Below are 20,236 nucleotides of genomic sequence, written 5' to 3' on the forward strand. Positions count from 1 at the left end.
GAGCCCACTTGGGATTCTCTGTCTCCCTCTTTCTCTGTCCCCTCCTTCACTTGTGCTCTCTCAAAAAAAACTTAAAAAAAAAAAAACTTAAAAAAATACAGGTTTTTTCCTTTGTATACGTGTATACGAAGGTATATATTTGAAAAGATGAGTTCTGTAAAACTAAATTGATGTGAAGTGATTAAGAGTATAAAGAAAGTTTTCCCTACTAAAATATCAGGGCATGTTCCATATATATGTTCAAATAAATCATAGTGGCTTTTATTGAATGTTTTTTGATAAGATGCTCACTTAGGTATATTAACTGTGCTAATAATTTTGAGCCTTTCTTTTTATAAGTAATCCGCTTTTGTTGTAAATATTGTAGATTAAAAAGTTTTTTTCTTGGAGGTGCCTGGGTTGCTCAGTTGGTTGAGTGTCTATCTGACTCTTGATTTCAGCTCAGGTAATGATCTCACGGTTTGTGGGATCAAGCTCGGTGTTGGGCTCTGTGCTGACAGCACAGAGCCTGCTTGGGATTCTCTCTTTCCTTTCTCTCTGCCCTGCTCCCTGCTCGTGCTGTGCACTTGTTCTCTCTCTCTCAAAAAAATTTGCTTTTGTATCTTCCACTCTTCAAGAATGGCAGTACTAAACTAGTTTGTTGGGGCAGAGTGATATATTGGTCACTTGTGAGATGTTCTCTGACATCAAATTAAGATAATTTGAGTACTAAAGGTTTCAGAATGACTTGTTTTTAAAATTAAAGATGGTTTATATCCTGTATTTGCTTCTTCTATTGGAGAGAAATGGGTATATTTATAGACATTGGGACAAGAATTGTACATAACGACTATGAACACATCTATGGGGCAATGTGGAGGTAGAAAAAGGCCTGTGATACTGGAATTATAATTTCTATTCAGTAGGAATTATTGTTGCAGAGGGGGAGATCAGTTCTGGTGATGATCTTGTAGTATGATTCTCTGAGGATGCAATTGAAAGTTCATTAAATAAAAAATGATCCATTTGATACTAATAGGTTCAGCCTAATGTAATACTAGTTAGTGCATTTTGGTGTAAAATACTTTGAAGTAGACATAGCAGCTTTTGGTTATTAGGTGCTGCCTGCAGTAGGTATTATGGGCTTGTACATATATCAAAACTAGATGTTATGTTTTTAGTAACTGCTTGTGTAGTTTGTTGGGATTGTCATGCTTATCTGTATCAGTTTCCTAAATCATTTTTAAAGTTAATTCCAACGTGGTCTTCTTAGTCATGAATCTAAGGTATCATCCTTGGGCTCCCAGGTGCCCCAGATTAGTGAGCTGTGTAGCCAGGAATTAGAGATGCTGTTCCCATCTCCCAGTAATCACCCCCTCTTTCCATTTGTACTCCCTTCTCCTGCCAAGGAGAATGGTATCTTGGCGGAAAACTTAATCTTTAATGTAGAAGCTGTGATTCACTGAAAGTAAGTGAAAGAATCATGAACAGTGCTTTCAGAAGCTTTAAGCCACCTAGACAGAAGTTTCTGATTTTCTGATTGCATTTCTTAGTTGTCTACTTGTGAAACATTTATCAAATAGCATTAGTATACCAGCAGTTATTTTGGGGTGTGTGTAGGGGAAGTCACATCTAGTTTTCAGAGGCAGAGCTTATATGTACATTGTGTACTTTGAGAGTGCTCTGACTGGAATGGAGAACATGCTGTGTCTGCAGGGAGACTCATCCCAGATCTTTGGGCAGCTTCTCCTAACTGTTGGGAGTTGTAATCTGTGTAAGTGATATAGAGCTCTTAGGAAAAAACATACCATGTAAATCTTTAATACTACTTTATTTTCACAGGTTAGGTGAATCTTGTTACTTTATTATAGAAATAAGAATTCCTGTTGTCTATATGGGTTATGACAGTCCTGGGTTGGAAAAAAAAGTCTGTTGGTCTGGTTAGCATTTAAGGATGCCTAAAAGTTTCAAACAGCAAAAGTTTACAATAATTAAGTTTCTGTGTCCTTGACTTTTTTTTTTTTTTTTTTTTTTTTTGCTGTTATCACGGTTTGACTACTCCAGAGCTCTTCTTTATTTGCTTTTCCTTTTGGTCAAAGAGTAGAAAAATGTGACTGCTGCTCTGCCCTGCTTGTCACACCAGATTGCCTTTACTAGGCTAGTATTTATTCATGGGCTGATTCCTGGCTAGGTCATCACCAGTGGGGAGGGTTAATCTTTTACTTTTCCTACTAAACTTGAAGAAGGAGAATTACAGAAAAGAAGAGCAGCCACAAATCTACTTGAAATCTGATAGGGCAACTTTTTTGGTTCTTGTTTGCTTTGAAGACAGTTTTTTCTTTTTTTAAATCAAAATGAAGGCTATGCAGAGGGAATGGTTTTAAATTAAACTGGAGGTAAGGGAAAGCGTTCATCTAAGTATATATTAAATAAAAATTGAAGCAGAGAGAGAGTATAATTTTCATGGAGTATTAGATTTGGTAAGAAATAATAGAGTTTATCTAGTTCAACCTCCTACTGATGAATAAACACTCATTTTGTGTTTATAGAAAAAACTATTTGAAGTTGGAAACAGGAATTTGGGTTTGAAAATACTTTGTTGCCTAATTATTTTTTGCTTTATCTACTGGAGATTTTTTTCCTATTTGAATTACGTATAAGTAAACCTTTGTATCTACAAAAACTTAAATAGCTTTGCATTTATGAGTTATTTAGAGTTGTTGCACTGTTTTATACCATTGAATAGGTCATAGGTAAGAAGGGACTGTTTTTACTTAGAAGCCATTCAGATGAATAGTTGATTATGATTTTTAAATCACTGTTTGATAGTAGATATAATTTTGCATCTCCTTACAAAAATACCACCTTACAGGTTCCATTCAGGCTGGAGCTCTCACTTGATCTCATCACTTCTGCCACAAATATGTGAACATGTGCATGTGTTTGGGTATAATGCCTTTAGAGCTACATATAAATCTCTCCATTGTTTTTCTTGTGAATTTTTTTGTTCCTAGATGTTAAAAATTAAGGGGGGGGGGGTAATACTTACTCCAGCTTTGTAGTATGAAGAACCAGAGGAATGATCTTTGTTGTCTTGAAAAAATAACACTTTTAAAAGGATGTTCGCTAAATGTTGTGAAATCATCATTCTACCCAGGGGGCTAGGTTTCAAACTAGACTGTTGCTTCAACTTGCAGATGAAAATGAGAGATTTGTGGTTGATCTTAGAGTTCGGCTGAGTTAAACTTTACTGTCCTGTTTTCCCTTCATTAGTGGTATCATCCATGTTATGATAAATTCACCAACTTGCTGTTATATAAATATCTGTCATGTTGAGATGCATTGATTTCAGCAGATAACCACAGATACAAACTTATAAGGTAGAATGTTAAATTTCCAGAATGTGTATTATTAGCTCAGCCATTTTTATGGGCATAGGCTTGTTACCATGATATCATCAGAGAGATGTAATCAGCATTGAAAAAAAAGTTATAACGAAGGAGAAGTAGCTGCATAATACATTAAAAAATAGGGTGCCGTGGATACATCTTATTCTGTCAGTCCTGTTTCAGAGATCTGAAAATTGTCCATGCTTTGTCCATTGATACGGATGTCCAGGTCAGTCCTGTTTGGGCTCTTGGAGACCACAGGAGTGGGAAGTTCAGGAACAGTCTTGTCAAAATTCTCCATCTTGATTTGGTATTCACCTTTGGAACCCCGGGTCAACAGAGATGCAAAACAGTGATGTAACATGATTTCGGAGGGTAGGTAGGATGTCCTCCTTTGGCATATTTCTCCAGTCCCTTCCTGCATTGCTGAGAGGAATACAACTAATTCAAAGTGCGGAGGATTTTCATGCTGGAGCAGAGTAGCCAGAGGACTTGATGGTATAATGGAGTGATAGTAGGTTAGTGGAAAGATAAAGAATGGACATTCCTCAGAATTGATGCCATCAAGGTGGAAGTCCACACTGGTCTGGTAGAGTTCACCGTTTTCTCTTTCCTGATAGAGTACAGCGGAGACCCGGACACTGGTTAGAGGGCTAGGTCGAGTGTTGGCCACTTGGAAAATTAGATTAGGTTTGCCATCTATGTGAGCTACTACCGCTAAGTCTGTAAAGCGAATTGAGAAAGCTCGATTTTTCGGCCGGGCAATCTTCGCCACAAAGGCACCTAAATTAGAAACCGTTGAATTTTTTTTAGAATGAACACTTGAAATATCAATACCTTTTCTGAATGAGAAGGGTGTATCAAATAGTTACACATTCCTTGATGCGATGCCTTCTAAGTGAGTCAAGAATTGAACACATTGTTAATTTGGGTAGTCTTACTTGCCTGAAGCATTTTTCAAAAGGTACATACATCCTTATTTAAAAACTGTGATTTCAGAATGTTTAAGCAAAATTCACTTTGTTACAAAGAAATGTAACTGCGTCTTCTCATGTCTTATAAAATCAAATGGTCATTTCCTACATTTCTGTCCCCACTTTAAAAAAAAGTAACAAGATTCACTTGTTACTAGAATTGATTTGTGGTTTCGAGTTGAAGTAGATTAGATTTAGAGTAGAATGATTTGGGGTGGGGAATGGGACCAGTAGGATGAGGGATACACTGAGGAATTATTTAACGTGGAAACTTCTATAACTACCCCCCCCCACCCCCTTTATTAGAAGGTCTGCCCCTAAGGTGATTTCAGTGCACCTTTCAGAGTGCATCTTCTTTGTGCCCCCAACCTATAGATTAGGGTTTCTTAACCACTTTTGTAACACAGATCTTGTTGGCAGGCTGGTGAGGTCTATGGTCTATGGACCTCCTATCAGATTATGCTTTAAATGCATAAAAATAAAATGCATATACAGGAAACCAAATGTACTGAAATCCAGTTGAACATTTAAGAAAATTATAGTACTATATGTGCTTTAATAAAGCATTCAACAACAAGAAAAAATGCATTCAACAATGAAATTTAGTTGTGGGTTTAATAGTGTACTTTTGAAGTATCGGAGTGTGATACGAAAATGCTGATACTATTTTTTTGTTGTTATTGCCTACATTTATAATGGAAGAAATGGCAAATTTCAGTTAGGGGTGAGTGAACAAAAAAATGCAAGTTTTTTCTAAGTTCTTGGATCCTCTAAATTTTATCTAATGACTGACCCAGTTAAAAAACCCTTGTAGAGCAGTTAAGTGATTTGTTACAGGTTATAAAGTTGGTTGGCAGCACAATGGACTTGACTCCAGATCACCCTTCATATGGCCCATTACTTACCTTTTCAGATTATCATTGGGTAGTGTGTTAAAGCCAGGTTTTCTTTTTGGGTTTTTTTTTTTAAATTTTTAAACTGTATGTATCACTTATAAAAATGACACTAACCCTACTTTATTAGAAGAAAGTCTTATGTGTTAATCAGGTTTATATGTAAAATTTCATAATCTTTGTGGCCATATTTCAAGTTAAGTATGTGTATACTTGATCTCTAAATATGCTGACAATGGTGCTCTGGGCTCACTGGTGAATGTTGAGTAAATGTTGAACAGATGAACTCAGAGGAGGAAATTCTAACCCAGTAAAGGGGAAAAAAAAATCAAACTCCTTTGTTAGATAAAATGATTGTCAAAATATGCATTGAACATATTTATTCACCTATTTAACAAAGCATTTAGCTTCTCTGAAGAATACCCTTTACATCTTCTGTTAATATATTTTTTTGGTATATGATGTTGCTTGCAAGTTAGTGTCAGAATGATCCTTTCTTTTTTCCTATAGAGTTCTAATAGGTAAAATTTAAGAGTCAGGTTTCTTATAATTTCACCTATCACTTGGCCCCAGACTTTCTTTTCAATCATAGAAATTACCTGCTAATAACGCAAGTAAATGATTCTACAACACAGTTGTTTATAACTGACTATCGCCTCTCCAAAACACTTGTAATTTTTTTTTTTAAAAACAAAAACAATTACCTGTGATAAAAGCCTCTAGCATGAGGCCTAGTAGCATTTGTATGGCAAGTAAGGCGATTGCACTTGGACAGTCACCACTGGGGAACATGGTACCATAGCCAATTGTGAGTTGTGTCTCCAGGGAGAAGGAGAATGCAGCTGTGAAACTGGTGATGTACTTCACACAGATAGTGTGGTTTTCAGGTGGGGCATCATGATCTAGTTCCAGATCACCATTCATCTCCGCTAGAACATACCAGAGCACTGCAAAGACAAGCCAGTGGACAACAAAAGAAGCAGAAAAGACCAACATCATCCAGCGCCAGCGCATGTCCATTAGGATTCCCCAAGCATCTCGAAGATATACAAGACCTCTTTGGGCACCATCCATTTGCAGTGTGCTGTGGCCGTCCTTGGTGACCATCCTCCGGTACCTCTGAGTTAGGAGAGGAGCAGTAGCTTTGCAATTACTGCCATCCATCTTGGTCTGTAATTTTTTGAAACCAAGAATAAGTTAGTAAGCTCTTAACTGTTCTATAGCTAATATTAATAAATTTTGAGACTTCATTCACTTTGTCCTGTTTTTGGAATGCTTCCCTAGCTACTGGGCCAGCTTTTCCAGTCTGACAGCTCTCTCTCCCCTCTTCTTGAACGGGGCATTTACTGACTAAGCCATTTGTATGCTGCCTGATCAGGGGCTGCCTTAGGATCTTATTGTTTCTTTTGAATGGCTGTTAAACTATTGGCATTTTAATATTTTTGAGTATATTTTAAGATCCCTGAAAGTTGGGGATATGGTTTGTGGCTTCTCAGTGCCCCCTCTCTTGCAAGAGTCCAGGCAAAAGTAGCTGTTGATTTGACTAAACGTTATGTGTTTATCTACTTTTCATAATTAATAATTTAAAATTACGAGTAATTCATAATTAAGAGGAATAAGTTAAATATGTGTTCCTCTGTGTAAATAACTAGAAAGCATTTGGAAATGTAGTGTTAAGCTGTCTGCAAATATTTGGAAACCGAACTTCGTGCTAGGACAGGTCTAAGCATTTAGAGACCTATGGTTGTAATGTATACTTTTTCTAAATTGGCCTGTTGAAAGTTTTATGAATAGGCTTTATTTGTTTTTGTCACTTTGTGACCATTTTCATGGATTCTTTCCTTCTTGCTGCCCTCTGAATATTCTAGATTCTGATTTGATTGTTGGGTGGGGAGAGAATTACTTTCTTAAAACAAATTTTTTTTTTTTTTTAATTTATTTTTGAGACAGAGACAGAGCATGAGTAGGGGAGGGGCAGCGAGAGAGGGAGACACAGAATCCGAAGCAGGCTCCAGGCTCTGAGCTGTCAGCACAGAGCCCAACGTGGGGCTCGAACTCACGGACTGTGAGATCGTGACCTGAGCCGAAGTTGGATGCTTAACTGACTGAGCTACCCAGGCGCCCTGAGAGAATTATTTTCTTGGTAAATAAGAAATTCCAGGTAGAGATCGCTAGATAATGTTAGTTTTGAAAGTAGGTAGACCAGAAGAAAAAGCTTCAAGTGTAATGAACTAAGATAACCATTAAGGTACCAAATGGCAATTTTTAAAAGTTAATTAATTTAATTAGTTTTTAGCTATAAACAGTTAAATTGTAAATCAGTGGGTATGCTTTTCTCTGTGTGGTGAAAAGAAAACTAAGGTATGCTTTCTATGTGACTGTTCTTGCATGTGTCAAAAGCATCTTAAGACTTTTATGTAGAGCCTACCAGGAACAGAATGGGAATTGAAGCTTTGCATTTGACTCTGCCTAGCTGCTTCCTTCAGAAGTAGGTGTCCTTGAGAGTACTGCATTTCCCCTTCCTACCTTTTGAATGGCAGTGACGCTTAAGAAGAAGGGGACCAGAGGCATTGTTGCTTGGGTTTGCTGGATCCTTCTTGTATCTAGGGACTTGGGGGTCTGTGGAGACTCCCTTCCTGTGTTATGGGAATTGGACATTGGCCAGCTGGATATATACTTTCCCTCCCTCTCCGCCCCCCCTTCCCGAGGCTAATATAACATTTATTGGTGATAGTAGAGACATTCTCTTGTATTTTCTTCGGATCTGAATTACTGTCGGAACACGGAGATAATTGTTAAAATTTATTTAGAGTGGATAGCCATTTTAGTTTCATATTGTAAACTTTAAAAAACTCTTAGGTCATTAGTGCTTTATAATTCATTATTCTAACAAGTGGTCATTATCATTTAATGTATTTTTTTCCCTCAGCATGGCTATTTAATGACTCATTTTGCTACATTCTTTAAATGTTTTAGGAGACCTTATCTCTGCCCTTTTGAAAGTAACAACAGAAATAAAATTTTCGTAGGCACTTTGCTAGATGTTTTCATATTGCATTATCTTTAATTCTTTGGTATCTCAGCAAGGTAGACATTATTACCCCATTTTTCAGATGAGGTCATCAAGGATCAGACTAGGCAGGTGGGAGCCTTAGACTATTTATGTTATTATCCATGTCTGACTAACTTTACAAGTTAATTTTCTTACTACAAGAAGCTGTTTTGAAAGTTTGGTGAAATAAAAACCTTTCCCAAGGTGATTGGCATTGTATTCACAAGGCAGTCTTTGACAACCAGATTTTTAGCACTTCTAGTAGATGTTCTTCCTGTCCCTACAACTATCTCAAGTATCTATCATAAACTATTGTTAACTTCATACATGATTCTTAGGACAGTAACGATTAATAATATTAGTAAGGATATATTGTTTATTATGTGGCAGGAATCATACCAAACACTTTCATGTGTGTTAAGTCATGTGAAGCCAGCAGGCAATGCCTGGCACAGAGTAACCTTTCAGTGTTAGTTGCTTTATTATTATTACTAATGCTTCTTAACTTTCACAGTAGTGCCATTATAATTCCCATTTTACAGATAGAGAAACTGAGGCGTAATGAATTTCCTAGGATCACAAAAGTAGTAAGTGTTGGTGAATCCCACACCAAATCCAGAGTCAGCACTATATTGCTTAAAAAATAGACATTTTAATCCTGGTTAGCCTTTGTGAATAATACTATGTTCCATTTGACTAGTTTTGTTTGAGTCATTACAGAATATTTGGTCTTCAGGAATGCTTAGGTTCAACCCTGTGACTTTTAGGCAAGAAATTTATTTTCAGTTAAGGAAGACATTTGTAAAATTTGAGGATTTGCACAGCTACAATTATCACATAGTTACATACAATTATTACATCTTTTGGATGTTACTAGATCAGTACAAATTAAAACAAAGTGTGGAGAGGAGAGTTCTTAGTAGCATTGCCTACTTTGTATTTTTCCAGGGAGAAAATAATTGTTAGGATATATCATCATAATTTTATAAAAGAAAGGCATTTTGACACTCGAAGAGGAAGAAGGAGGATATAAGAAAGGATAGTTGTTGGCTGCCTTCAGAAAGGTTGTGAACCACTGCAGTGTCCTATGTGGTTTCTTTTATTTTTTTTTCTGATTTTCAGGTAAAAGTGGTATGTAACATTATATTAATTTCATCTTTAATATTCCTTCCTGCTTTGTGTATAAAGGTCTATCATGGGCCTTGTACCCCTGGTGCTTATTCCACCTAGGGAACTGCTGTCCTGGTGAATGCGACTAATTGTTTACTGTTTCACAGTAGTTTTTTTGGGGGGGGGGGGTGGGGGAGGGGAGGAGCTGCATGATTCTTAATTTTCAACCTACTTTATTAAATTCTAAAACTCATCTAGGGAGATAGCCTTTCTATATTTATATATATATATATATATATATATATATATATATATATATATACTGTATATACCGTTGCTAACAAAATTATTATTATTTGGGCTTTTTTGGGGTTGTTACTTGTTACAGCTTTATAACAGTTAACTCTAGACTTCTACAATTTCATTTTTTCTCTTGCAATTAATCAATACACGAAAAACCCTGTGAACAAGGATGTCAAAAGGCTAATATCAAAACCATGAAGTTTTCTGGTTTTTATATATAAATCCTTGCTTGAACTTGTTTAGATTGTGTTGAAAAGTGGAGTAGTTGAGAGAAGTAAGATTTTGATCCCCACTTAACAGATTACCCTGAATACGTCCATCTTTGGATTCATGTAAACAGTATGGCTTAGCATAATGAAGACAAGGTGGGGAATCTAGCCTACCATGCTCTGGCTCTGTTGGTTACATAGCTGTGTCAGTTGGGCAAGCTACCCAATCCCCTTGGCCAGGCTTCCTTCTATTTAAAAACAGAAAAAGACAGGGAATTAAATAACACGGTCTCTTAAAACTCTGTGAATTTCTAAACTTACTTCTGCTTCTTTCAACTGACGGAGGTTTCTTAGATGATTTTTTTTTTCTTTTCTCTCATGGTTTTACATTTGCTTATATGGTGCTTAAAAATTATATAATTGTTGCCTGATGTATATAGATTTTCTCTCCATCAGATTTAAAAAAGTGACTGATGGGCAGACATTATGTTTATACTATTACATTTCCAAGTAATTTTCATATCCCTACAGGTGTACAAATACTCTTTGAATATATTTGTCTTGGTTTGTATTTATATGATTCTCACTAACTGATCCCAATAGACAATAGAATTGAAGCTTGGGAAGGTTTGTTTGTATCTCCATGTGTGGGCTGGTAAAATATTTGTCCATTTATAAACTTTGGTGGAAAATACTACTTTATAAAAATGATAGTTTGGATGCTTCATTCTGGCTGTCAGGATTATTGATTCATTTTACTTTGTTGTAACATTCAAAATGATGTCTTTTGCCATATTGTAAGGTAGTAGTATCCTTCATGTTAAACAGTTGAGATAATAGGCTGTAACTACAAATGTTAAATGATCACAGTATTGCTCTGTATTTTTTTTATGTCTGGTGTGAAAACTGATTGTACAGAGTCTTTTCTCTTCTACCCTCTATAATCAGGGCAGTGTGCTAACTCTTATATAAGCTCAGAGAGTCTTGTATATTTTAATTTCTTACTTGTAGAAGAATCTACTAATTTCAGTACTAATTTAAAAAGACATTGAAAATTAGATATTCATCATTTTTTTCATGGATTAAAAAAAATTTTTTTTTGGTCATTTGTTTCTGTAGGCTTATTTTGGATTTTTAAAATCGCTTCCAAAAGAAATATAACTATATATATTTTTAAAAGCCACTGAATTTTTTCTAGGGTCTTTCCTTTCTACTCATTTTTATATTATAATGGAGAGTTAGTATACACTGAATAAAACAAGAAAATTTCCAGTAATGCTTTCAGTAGGGCTATTATCCATTTCTAAAATTTAAGGAAAAAGAATAAAGAACCTTAATATATGACCCTGTAGGTAATATCTTTGTTTAAAGAGTAAAGATACTCAGTTTCTTTCTCTGTTCCTCTTAAGGAAAGAAATAATATTATTTCATGTACTCACCAGTTCTTTTGCTGGGTCAGCCTGTGTGCACAGGTAGGTAGGTCTTGAGAAAACCAGACTTGTGGAGTCTGTCTTTTTGGTAAGGTAATTTTAATCTACAAGCCTAGCTTTTAGGTTCTCTTCTTGGACTGGGTTTACAGTTCACATTCCTCTGTTTATAATGTCGTGGGGGCTAGTTTCAGCTGAAGCTGATGTGATTGGTCACTTAGTCTGCAGGGGGGCCAATTAGCTCTGATCATGTGGAAAAGAATGCTGGTTTGTTAGGAGGTCTTTCTTTACCCAACACAAACCTTAACAATTCTGGAGAAAGCCTCCAGAACTGACTTGGAGAAGGGGTGCATTTTTTCCCTCTAATCAGGACCGGTCTTTAGTAAGTTTGCATAATCTTACTTAAGAGTTTATTTGAAAGTTCAAAGGGATAAAATTCCCTGCAAGGTTTCCTTTCAGCCGTCTTTCCTTATATAGCATGTTGAAGTGTGAGATACTTCCTTTACTATTCTTTTTTTTTCCCTCCATTTCTTTGGGGAAGATTTCCTTGGATAAGGGATTTTAGGCATGAATTAGTGGATTGATCTTATTAGTTTTCTTTGCATATTCCATCTCACTAGAATGGCTACCACTAATTCTAGAACTGGGTAATATAGGTAATTTAGTTACCTGAATTTGGGGTGGGGGGTGGAGGGGCAAGGAGGCAGGCCTTCCCCTCCCCCCTCATTTTTTTAAGGCTGTGTGTAGAGATCTTGAATAAGAATAAACTTAATTGTTTGGTACCTGGCACTTATCTTTAAAAAACACACCTATGAGAAGGAGCTGAAGAATTTTCTTAAGGCATGTTTTAGTAATGTTTAGGGGATGATTTCCTGAGAAGCATATAGTAATGTTCGGTAAAATGTAGCATTCAGGGTACAGAAAATTTAACTTAATTGTCTAAATAGTGTTTAGGTAGAAAATGTCTGTGATCTAATTTGTAGCAACCTTGAAAGAGCTGTAGGGTGGCTTTGTGTAATGCCTTTACTGAGCAGTACTTTTCTCCACCTCTGTTAGCTGCTGATTTGAAAACTTTGATCAAATGTCACATGTAAGAGGATCTGAGAAACAAAGGCTGTGATTGTTCAAAGTAAAATCATGGAAGGCCTGCTGGGAAAATTATTAATGTAGACCAATATAATGCTACTTAGAAGGTGAAATCCGCCTTTGTAGATTCCTTCCCCTCCCCCCACAATTAAAAAAAAGTATTAATTCCTTCTTTGTTTTAGTAATGCCAAACATCTCAATACAAGTTCAGACACAGCATTGGAAACTTTGACCTTTAGAACTAGAGAAGGTAAAAACATAAAGTAGGGGCTTGTGATGTGATGCTTGCTCCCTGCACACACTGGTAGGAATTATTTTTTATATCTATTGACAGTTGACTGATTGGGGGAGAAAAAGCCAGAGCAAATATAATGTAACAATGCCTTTCAGAAAGTACTGGAGTGTATCTGCCATATGTCTTGCCTCCACATTATAGTAAACATTATGGTGAAGGATTTTAACCAAACTTAGAAGCCTCTTTCCATAATATACTGTTTCAGAATCTATTAAGGCAAAAATGATTTGGCAAAGTACCTCAAGTGAAAAAGTATTCTGCTTTCTGAATTTCTACAATTTGAAAGTCTTGCTGTGGTCTATAGACCATGATTGCTAATTGTATGGATATTGTAGACCAGCTTTGGAGTGTCCACTCAGAAGCACAGTACTCCCATTAGAATGTCCTGAGCAGTTCAATGTCCTGTGGCTGAGGTTGCCAGGTCAACTGAGATGAAACTGATACTGCATAGATGGTATGTCAACTTTACCCCAAAATACACAGGCCTTCCATCTAAACAGAATTACTGATTTCAGTTGAGATGGCTCTGAAACATCTCTTCTATGAATAAACGTAAATGCTAGACATCTATTCATTGATTTATTTTTTAATGAAAAATTATAATGATTAAGCAAGGTGCCAAGAACAGATACATTATTCTTTTTTTTTTTTTTTTTTTTTAATGTTTATTTTTGAGACACAGAGCACAAGCAGGGAGGGGCAGAGAGAGAGGGAGACAGACACACAGAATCTGATGCAGGCTCCAGGGTCTCAGCTGTCAGCACAGAGCCCGATGTGGGGCTTGAAACCGTGAGCCATAAGATCATGACCCGAGCTGAAGTTGGATGCTTACCCGACTGAGCCATCTGAACGCCCCTGTTATTCTTTATTAAATTCAGTTCTCTGTCCCTAAAGGTGTTTGATTTTCTTTCTGACTAAAGTAATCCAGTATGCAGTCCATAATTGTACCAACTTGTACTTGGGAATAACAAAAGCTTTAGTCGAAATGTAGTGTCCTGCCTATGTGTGTACATGGATAATCTCTGAACTTTAAAATGTTAGCCCTAGTCTCTTAGGTTCTTTCGTACATAGTATACTTTCTTCAGAAGGTGCCTCATCCCTTTCCAGTTGTACATTCAAGCCCATCTACTGATCGTCGTCTTCCCCAGAGATTTGAGGCAGTGTCTGGGTGTATACCAGCAGACAACTGAGCATGAAGGATGTAGGGACATGGGGCATATTCAAATCACAAGAGGTACTTTTTCAAAGAGATTTTGATATGCTCCAGCCCCTCTAGTCTCTCTTCTAGCCAGGCACTGCTGTGTTTTAAGGACCAGTGTTAATGAGTGGAGCAGATTGTTATCCCTTAGGGGTTAGGATGGGAGAAAGTTAGAAATCTCTGGATAGGAGATTTAAACTTCTCCATCCAGCCATCTTGAGTTTGTTTACAATTAATTGTGGGGGGAAAAAGTAAATATCAACACTTGGATGGAATTTCCTTTCACTATTTTCTCTGGTATCAGAAAATATTTTTAGTGTTGATCAGAGAATATATATCTGAATAGAGGAATACAAAGTTTCTTACTAGAAAAATTTGCACATAAACAAGCTTCAAAGTCTGTCCCATAATTCCATTTTTGCTTTTGGAGTTTGGGCACTTGTAAGTTCCAAGTCTCACAGCTGTAGATTTTATTGGCCGAGTGCCTCTTTGCTCCATCTGAAGTTTTCCATAAACACCATTTTTGGCTGTGAGTCAAACATGCACACAGGTGCCCTTTTACTGCTCCTTCTCCTTAGGAAGTCTACTCAATTAGACCAGACTAAAACCAATATTACATTTTAATTTAATTTTATTCTTAGAAGAGTCCTATCTAGACTTAATACATTAAGTCAGAAACAACCAAGTATTAACTGCCATTGAGAAAATGTTTATATATGTCGTACATTTGCATTTTAGCACCTTTTATACGTCTCCAGTTACTGTTGATATAAGAACATAACAACATAACATGTATTACAAAGGTAGTATAGTTTGGTCATGAAATATTATAAAGGTAGTATAGCTTGGTCGTGAAACAGTCATGTTTGCTACATTGACTAGAAGAAAATACATTTTAAATTTGTGTTTCTTTATCTTTTGGAGGTCATAGATACCTTTAAGACTCTTACAAAAACCTAGACCCTGGGGCGCCTGGGTGGCTCAGTCGGTTAAGCGTCCGACTTCGGCTCAAGTCATGATCTCACGGTTTGTGAGTTCGAGCCCCGCGTCGGGCTCTGTGCTGACAGCTCAGAGCCTGGAGCCTGTTTCAGATTCTGTGTCTCCCTCTCTCTCTCTCTGACCCTCCCCCATTCATGCTCTCTCTCTGTCTCAAAAGTAAATAAACGTTTAAAAAAAAAAAAAAAAAACCTAGACCCTTTTCCTTCTAATTCAGGGATTCATAGCTGCCACGTTCATGTATTAACTATAGGTTAGGAATATTTGAGTCAGGCATTAAATTTATAAATTATTCAATTACATTTACTTCTAAGTCTTGTTTATAAGTTAATCTGTTAAGATTTTAAGATGAAGTCAAAATATGTGGTTACTCAGCTTTATTGTGATGCTGATGTTAATGGAAAGAGGAAGTCTTTGGTTTGAAATGCTAGGGAGGGTCTTGTGGGTGTCCTCACTGGCCACTGTGGGATTCTGGAATTTGTGGACACGGAAAGAACTTTAGATATCATCCTTTAAATTGCCCAGGGATGACTTTTAATATTTAGCTTTTATTTTAAATTATATCAGTAATATACAAATGTATGTGTTTTTTATTTTTATTTAAAAAAAAATTTTTTTTTTTCAACGTTTATTTATTTTTGGGACAGAGAGAGACAGAGCATGAACGGGGGAGGGGCAGAGAGAGAGGGAGACACAGAATCGGAAACAGGCTCCAGGCTCCAAGCCATCAGCCCAGAGCCCGACGTGGGGCTCGAACTCACAGACCGCGAGATCGTGACCTGGCTGAAGTCGGACGCTTAACCGACTGCGCCACCCAGGCGCCCCTGTATGTGTTTTTTAAAACAAACTATAGAGATGACATTCCCTTTAATACTTTCACTCCCCACCCAAATCTACACAGGTACAAATCTGTAATCATTTAGGTTGTAAAGGATTAATTATTTTAATGTTTTAGAGCAGTTCTTGCATGCAGTGTAATTATTAGTTGTATTAGTAGTAATTGGAATAGTGTGTGCATTATATATACAATTTATTTTTAGATTTTATTTTATTTTTCTTTAAATTTTTTTCTTTAACATTTATTTATTATTGAGGGACAGAGAGACATAGAGCATGAGCAGGGGAGGGAGGGGCAAGAGAGAGGGAGACACAGAATCTGAAGTAGGCTCCAGGCTCTGAGATGTCAGCACAGAGCCCGATGCGGGGCTTGAACTCACAAACTGGGAGATCATGACCTGAGCTGAAGTCTGTCGTTTAACCAACTGAGCCACCCAGGCGCCCCTAGATTTTAAGTAAACTCCATACCCAACATTGGGGTTGAGCTCACAACCTCCTCCATCAAGGGGGCCAGCCAGGTGCTCTGGAAATGTGTGTTTATTGGATGGTGCTTGAAGTCATTTTTTTTTTCTCTTCAAAATAATTTTTAGAGTAAAATATTTATATTGAAGAAACTGGTCGTAACATTTTTTCAAGGGTATACATTTTGACATCATTTCTGCTAGAAGATTAACACATTTAGTTCCATCTTCCCTTTTTAGAGATGTTGGTAGTCTTTGTCTCCAAGCTGTACCATGCATGGTATGTCTGTTGCCCTTTTAGAGTTTGTTAGACTTTGATCCCAGAGCTTCCACTTTCTGTGTTAGTTTTTCTGGAATTTTTTGCTCCTTCCAATGGGTTAAGTTTGTGAGTAAACCCAGGATTAAACCTATGACTTACTCACATAAGTGAGTAAACCTATGTTTTCTTTCTTTTCTTTTCTTTTCTTTTTTTTAATTTTATTTTTTAAAACTTACATCCAAATTAGTTAGCATATAGTGCAACGATGATTTCCGGAGTAGATTCCTTAGTGCCCCTGACCCATTTAGCCCATCCCCCCTCCCACAATCCCTCCAGTAACCCTCAGTTTGTTCTCCATATTTATGAGTCTCTTCTGTTTTGTCCCCCTTCCAATTTTTATATTATTTTTGCTTCCCTTCCCTCATGTTCATCTGTTTTGTCTCTTAAAGTCCTCAGATGAGTGAAGTCATATGATTTTTGTCTTTCTCTGACTGACTTATTTCACTTAGCATAATACTCTCCAGTTCCGTCCACATAGTTGCAAATGGCAAGATTTCATTCTTTTTGATTGCCGAGTAATACTCCATCGTTTATTTATACCACACCTTCTTTATCCATTCATCCATCGATGGACATTTGGGCTCTTTCCATACTTTGGCTATTGTTGATCGTGCTGCTATAAACATTGGGGTGCATGTGTCCCTTTGAAACAGCACACCTGTATCCCTTGGATAAATGCCTAGTAGTGCAATTGCTGGGTCGTAGGGTAGTTCTATTTTTAGTTTTTTGAGGAAGCTCCATCCTGTTTTCCAGAGTGGCTGCACCAGCTTGCATTCCCAACCTATGTTTTATTTCTAATTTGGGCACCACTCAGCTATGTGACCTTGGGAAACCCCCTACAGGTATCTCGTTCCACATAAGAACAATAGAGATGATGATGTTTAACTTAACTCTTGTTATTACAAGGACTAGATGCAGTTTTTCAACTATAATAATCAGGACATGTGTGTCCCTGGGCTGTGGACCTGGCGAGTAGGTGCTGTGTCTAAGTCTCTTCTTTATTTTTGATACTACATCTTTAATTGTATTTGTCCATACAGGAGGCAGTCACGTTAATGTTTGCTAGAGGTTTGAGTAAGACAAACAGGTAAAAAATGGTAAAGTAGTGCTATTTCCCTGGAAAAATATTTGGTACTACTAAAGTTGAATATACCTTATTTCACTAATTGGTATATACCAACAGAAATGCAAACATATGTTCCCCAAACTTCATATTCAAGAATGTTCATAGCAGCACAGTTCATAATAGCAAAAAACTAGAAACAACCTAAATCAGCAGCAGAATAATATATATTGCGGTCTGTCCTTACAGTGAGATCATATGCAGCAGTGCAAAAGAACAAGCAACTGTTCTTTGTATTAATGTGGATGAATCTTCCATGTGTAGCCATTTGTATGAAAAAGTTGAAAATCGGCAAAACTAGCCTTTAGAGAGAAGAATCGGAAATAGTGCTTACCTTGGGAAGGGTTGACTGGTGGGACATAAAGACTTTTGAGAGCTCCTGATATTTTCTTTTTTTAAACCTTAGTTATGTGGGGTGTCTGGGTGGCTCAGTTGGTTAAGGATGTGACTTCGGCTCAGGCCGTGATCTCGCGGTTGCTGAGTTTGAGCCCCGCATTGGGCTGAGTGACTACTGTCAGCACAGGGCCAGCTTCAGATTCTCTGTCTCCCTCCCTCTCTGCCCCTCCTGCACACTTGCGTGCACACTCTCTCTCTTTCTCAAAAATAAAAAAATAAAATCTTTTATGTGGATATATTTGCTTTATGGAAACTCTTGAATTGTACATTGGTGATTTATGGACTTTTTGGCAAGAATGTTATATACTTCAGTAATAAGTTTTCACAAAGGGATGGGGAGGGGAGGAGTGAAGTCCACTTAAAAGTTCTTGAATTTGTTTCACCCTTCTCTTGTGAAGATGACAACTCCCGAAGGCAGAGCTCCACCTACCTTGCACTTGCATGTGGGGTATGTGACATGTCAAAATTACATTATTCTGGCTTTCCTTGGTTCACTGCCGTTACTAATTATGTAGTATTTGACGTCAAAAAGCATATTGCAGTTTTTAGGAATTGTTTTCTGGAAACAAACACCCAGTAACAAAATTTGAACCCCATTGTTACAGAATTTTTAACCTAGAATGGGCCAGTGTGGCTGTAAATTCAGGCAGCTTTACATAACACACACACACACACACACACACACACACACACACACACACACACCCCTCCCTCTATCAAATTGGGAATGGTCTTCCCTCCCCTCCCCTCCCCTCCCCTCCCCTCCCCTCCCCTCCCCTGTCCCCCGTCCCCCTCCCCCTCCCTCTCCCTCTCCCTCTCCCTCTCCCTCTCCCTCTCCCTCTCCCTCTCCCTCTCCCTCTCCCTCTCCCTCTCCCTCTCCTTTCCCTCTCCTTTCCCTCTCCTTCTCCCTCTCCTTTCCCTTCCCTTCCCTTCCCTTCCCTTCCCTTCCCTTCCCTTCCCTTCCCTTCCCTTCCTTCCCTTCCCTCTTCCTTCCCTTCCCTCTTCCTTCCCTCTTCCTTCCCTCTTCCTTCCCTCTTCCTTCCCTCTTCCTTCCCTCTTCCTTCTCTCTTCCTTCCCTTCCCTTGCTTCCTGTCTGTATATAGATCAGAATTGGGGCCAAAATGTAAAATCAAGTGTAGGGACTACAAGATCTGTATTCTTTCTTCAGGACTGTGCTTTTCTGTATCTTCAGAATATCTCTCTCAAATCCTCTTTTGGAACAAGGAGTAACATAGTTATTCAAACTTTATGAGGTTGAAAATTATGACATAATTTTCAGTAAGTAGAAAAGCCAGATTTTTTTTCTTCCTGTATTTTCCCTATTTTTACCCTGTCCATTTTTTAAAAGATTATATTTTACTTAAAAATTTTTATAATTATTATTTCTTTTACTTGAGAGAGAGAGAGAGAGAGAGAGAGAGAGAGAGAGAGAGAGAGAAGAGGAGAGGGGCAGAGGGAGAGAGAGAAACCCAAGCAGGCTTCAGGCTCAGTGAGGAGGCTTTTGTGGGGCTGATTCCCATGACCCTGGGATCATGACAAGCCAAAATCTGGAGTTGGATGCTCAACTGACTGAGCCACCCAGGCACCTCTTAAGATTTTATTTTTGAGTAATCCCTGCATCCAACGTGGGGCTCAAACTTAGAACCCCGAGATCAAGAGTCACACACTCTACCAACTGAGCCAGAAAGGTGCCCTGTCCTGTCCTGTTTTTTATATTTTTCTTATTCCTAGGTACTAATATGAAAAATATATATAGGACTTCACAGTTACAAAGGTGAAGAAGCTGTTAATTTAGAATAAAAATGCAAATAATTAACATTAAGGGACGTAAGATTAGTAAACAATATGAAAAATGATATGAAAAATTCATCTTTGAGCCACATTAGTATACCATTTTTTATAACTGTTAAAGTAGTAAAGGTTTTAAAAGGATAGCTGCACTTAGTGTCCATAATGTAAAATGGTGTGGTGATTTGACCCTTTTTTTTGAGGGGGATAAAGTCGTGTCAGTGGATGAAGTCTGTCATTTCACTAGTAATTTCACTCTTTTGAGGGTTTTTTTCAGAAGACCTAGTTCAGAAAAGCAGATATTTCTTACTTTATCTATAGTTCACAAAAAATTGATGATAAAGTAAATGTCAAGTGTAGTAGATTATGCAGTAGCAGCAAGGTATACCTAGTGTATATAT

General features: G+C 37.4%; 2 protein-coding genes across 12 annotated transcripts in view; one reads left to right on the plus strand and one right to left on the minus strand.

The window, feature by feature from the left end:
• GIGYF2 (GRB10 interacting GYF protein 2) overlaps positions 1 to 20,236 on the plus strand; it is a 147,315-nt gene that overhangs the window by 67,223 nt on the left and 59,856 nt on the right. Inside the window, exon 1 of one of the 10 annotated variants that reach the window (XM_086719957.1) lies at positions 2,026 to 2,375. The exons of 8 other annotated variants lie outside the window; for them this stretch is intronic. The gene's annotated coding sequence lies outside the window, so the exon portion shown is untranslated. Of the gene's footprint in view, positions 1 to 2,025; positions 2,376 to 11,311; positions 11,719 to 20,236 lie in introns of those variants that run through there. One more of the 10 variants, XM_086719958.1, reaches the window with a different exon arrangement.
• KCNJ13 (potassium inwardly rectifying channel subfamily J member 13) lies at positions 1,792 to 11,494 on the minus strand. Of its 2 annotated transcripts, none has more exons than XM_025934085.2 (3): positions 11,349 to 11,494; positions 5,940 to 6,405; positions 1,792 to 4,151 (listed from the first exon to the last, which is right to left on the minus strand). In XM_025934085.2, the coding sequence occupies exons 2-3, from the start codon at positions 6,397 to 6,399 to the stop codon at positions 3,529 to 3,531; spliced, it is 1,083 nt and encodes a 360-aa protein (XP_025789870.1). In that variant the 5' UTR covers positions 6,400 to 6,405; positions 11,349 to 11,494; the 3' UTR covers positions 1,792 to 3,528. The 2 variants fall into 2 exon arrangements, with proteins under 2 accessions (XP_025789870.1, XP_086576085.1); XM_086719959.1 differs by lacking the exon at positions 11,349 to 11,494 and having other exon boundaries at positions 5,940 to 6,182; positions 6,291 to 6,436.

The sequence above is a fragment of the Puma concolor genome, chromosome C1, assembly GCF_028749965.1.
Source record: "Puma concolor isolate L17-30 chromosome C1, mPumCon1.1.hap2, whole genome shotgun sequence".
Classification (NCBI taxonomy): Eukaryota; Metazoa; Chordata; class Mammalia; order Carnivora; family Felidae; genus Puma; species Puma concolor.

What these genes read in the sequence shown, in the direction of transcription:
- KCNJ13 (XM_025934085.2), bottom strand. Translation starts at nt 6,399, where the DNA reads ATGGATGGCAGTAATTGCAAAGCTACTGCTCCTCTCCTAACTCAGAGG. An exon ending in GCTAGAGGCTTTTATCACAG is followed by an intron (nt 4,152 to 5,939) that starts GTAATTGTTTTT and finishes TTTCTAATTTAG; the next exon opens with GTGCCTTTGTGGCGAAGATT.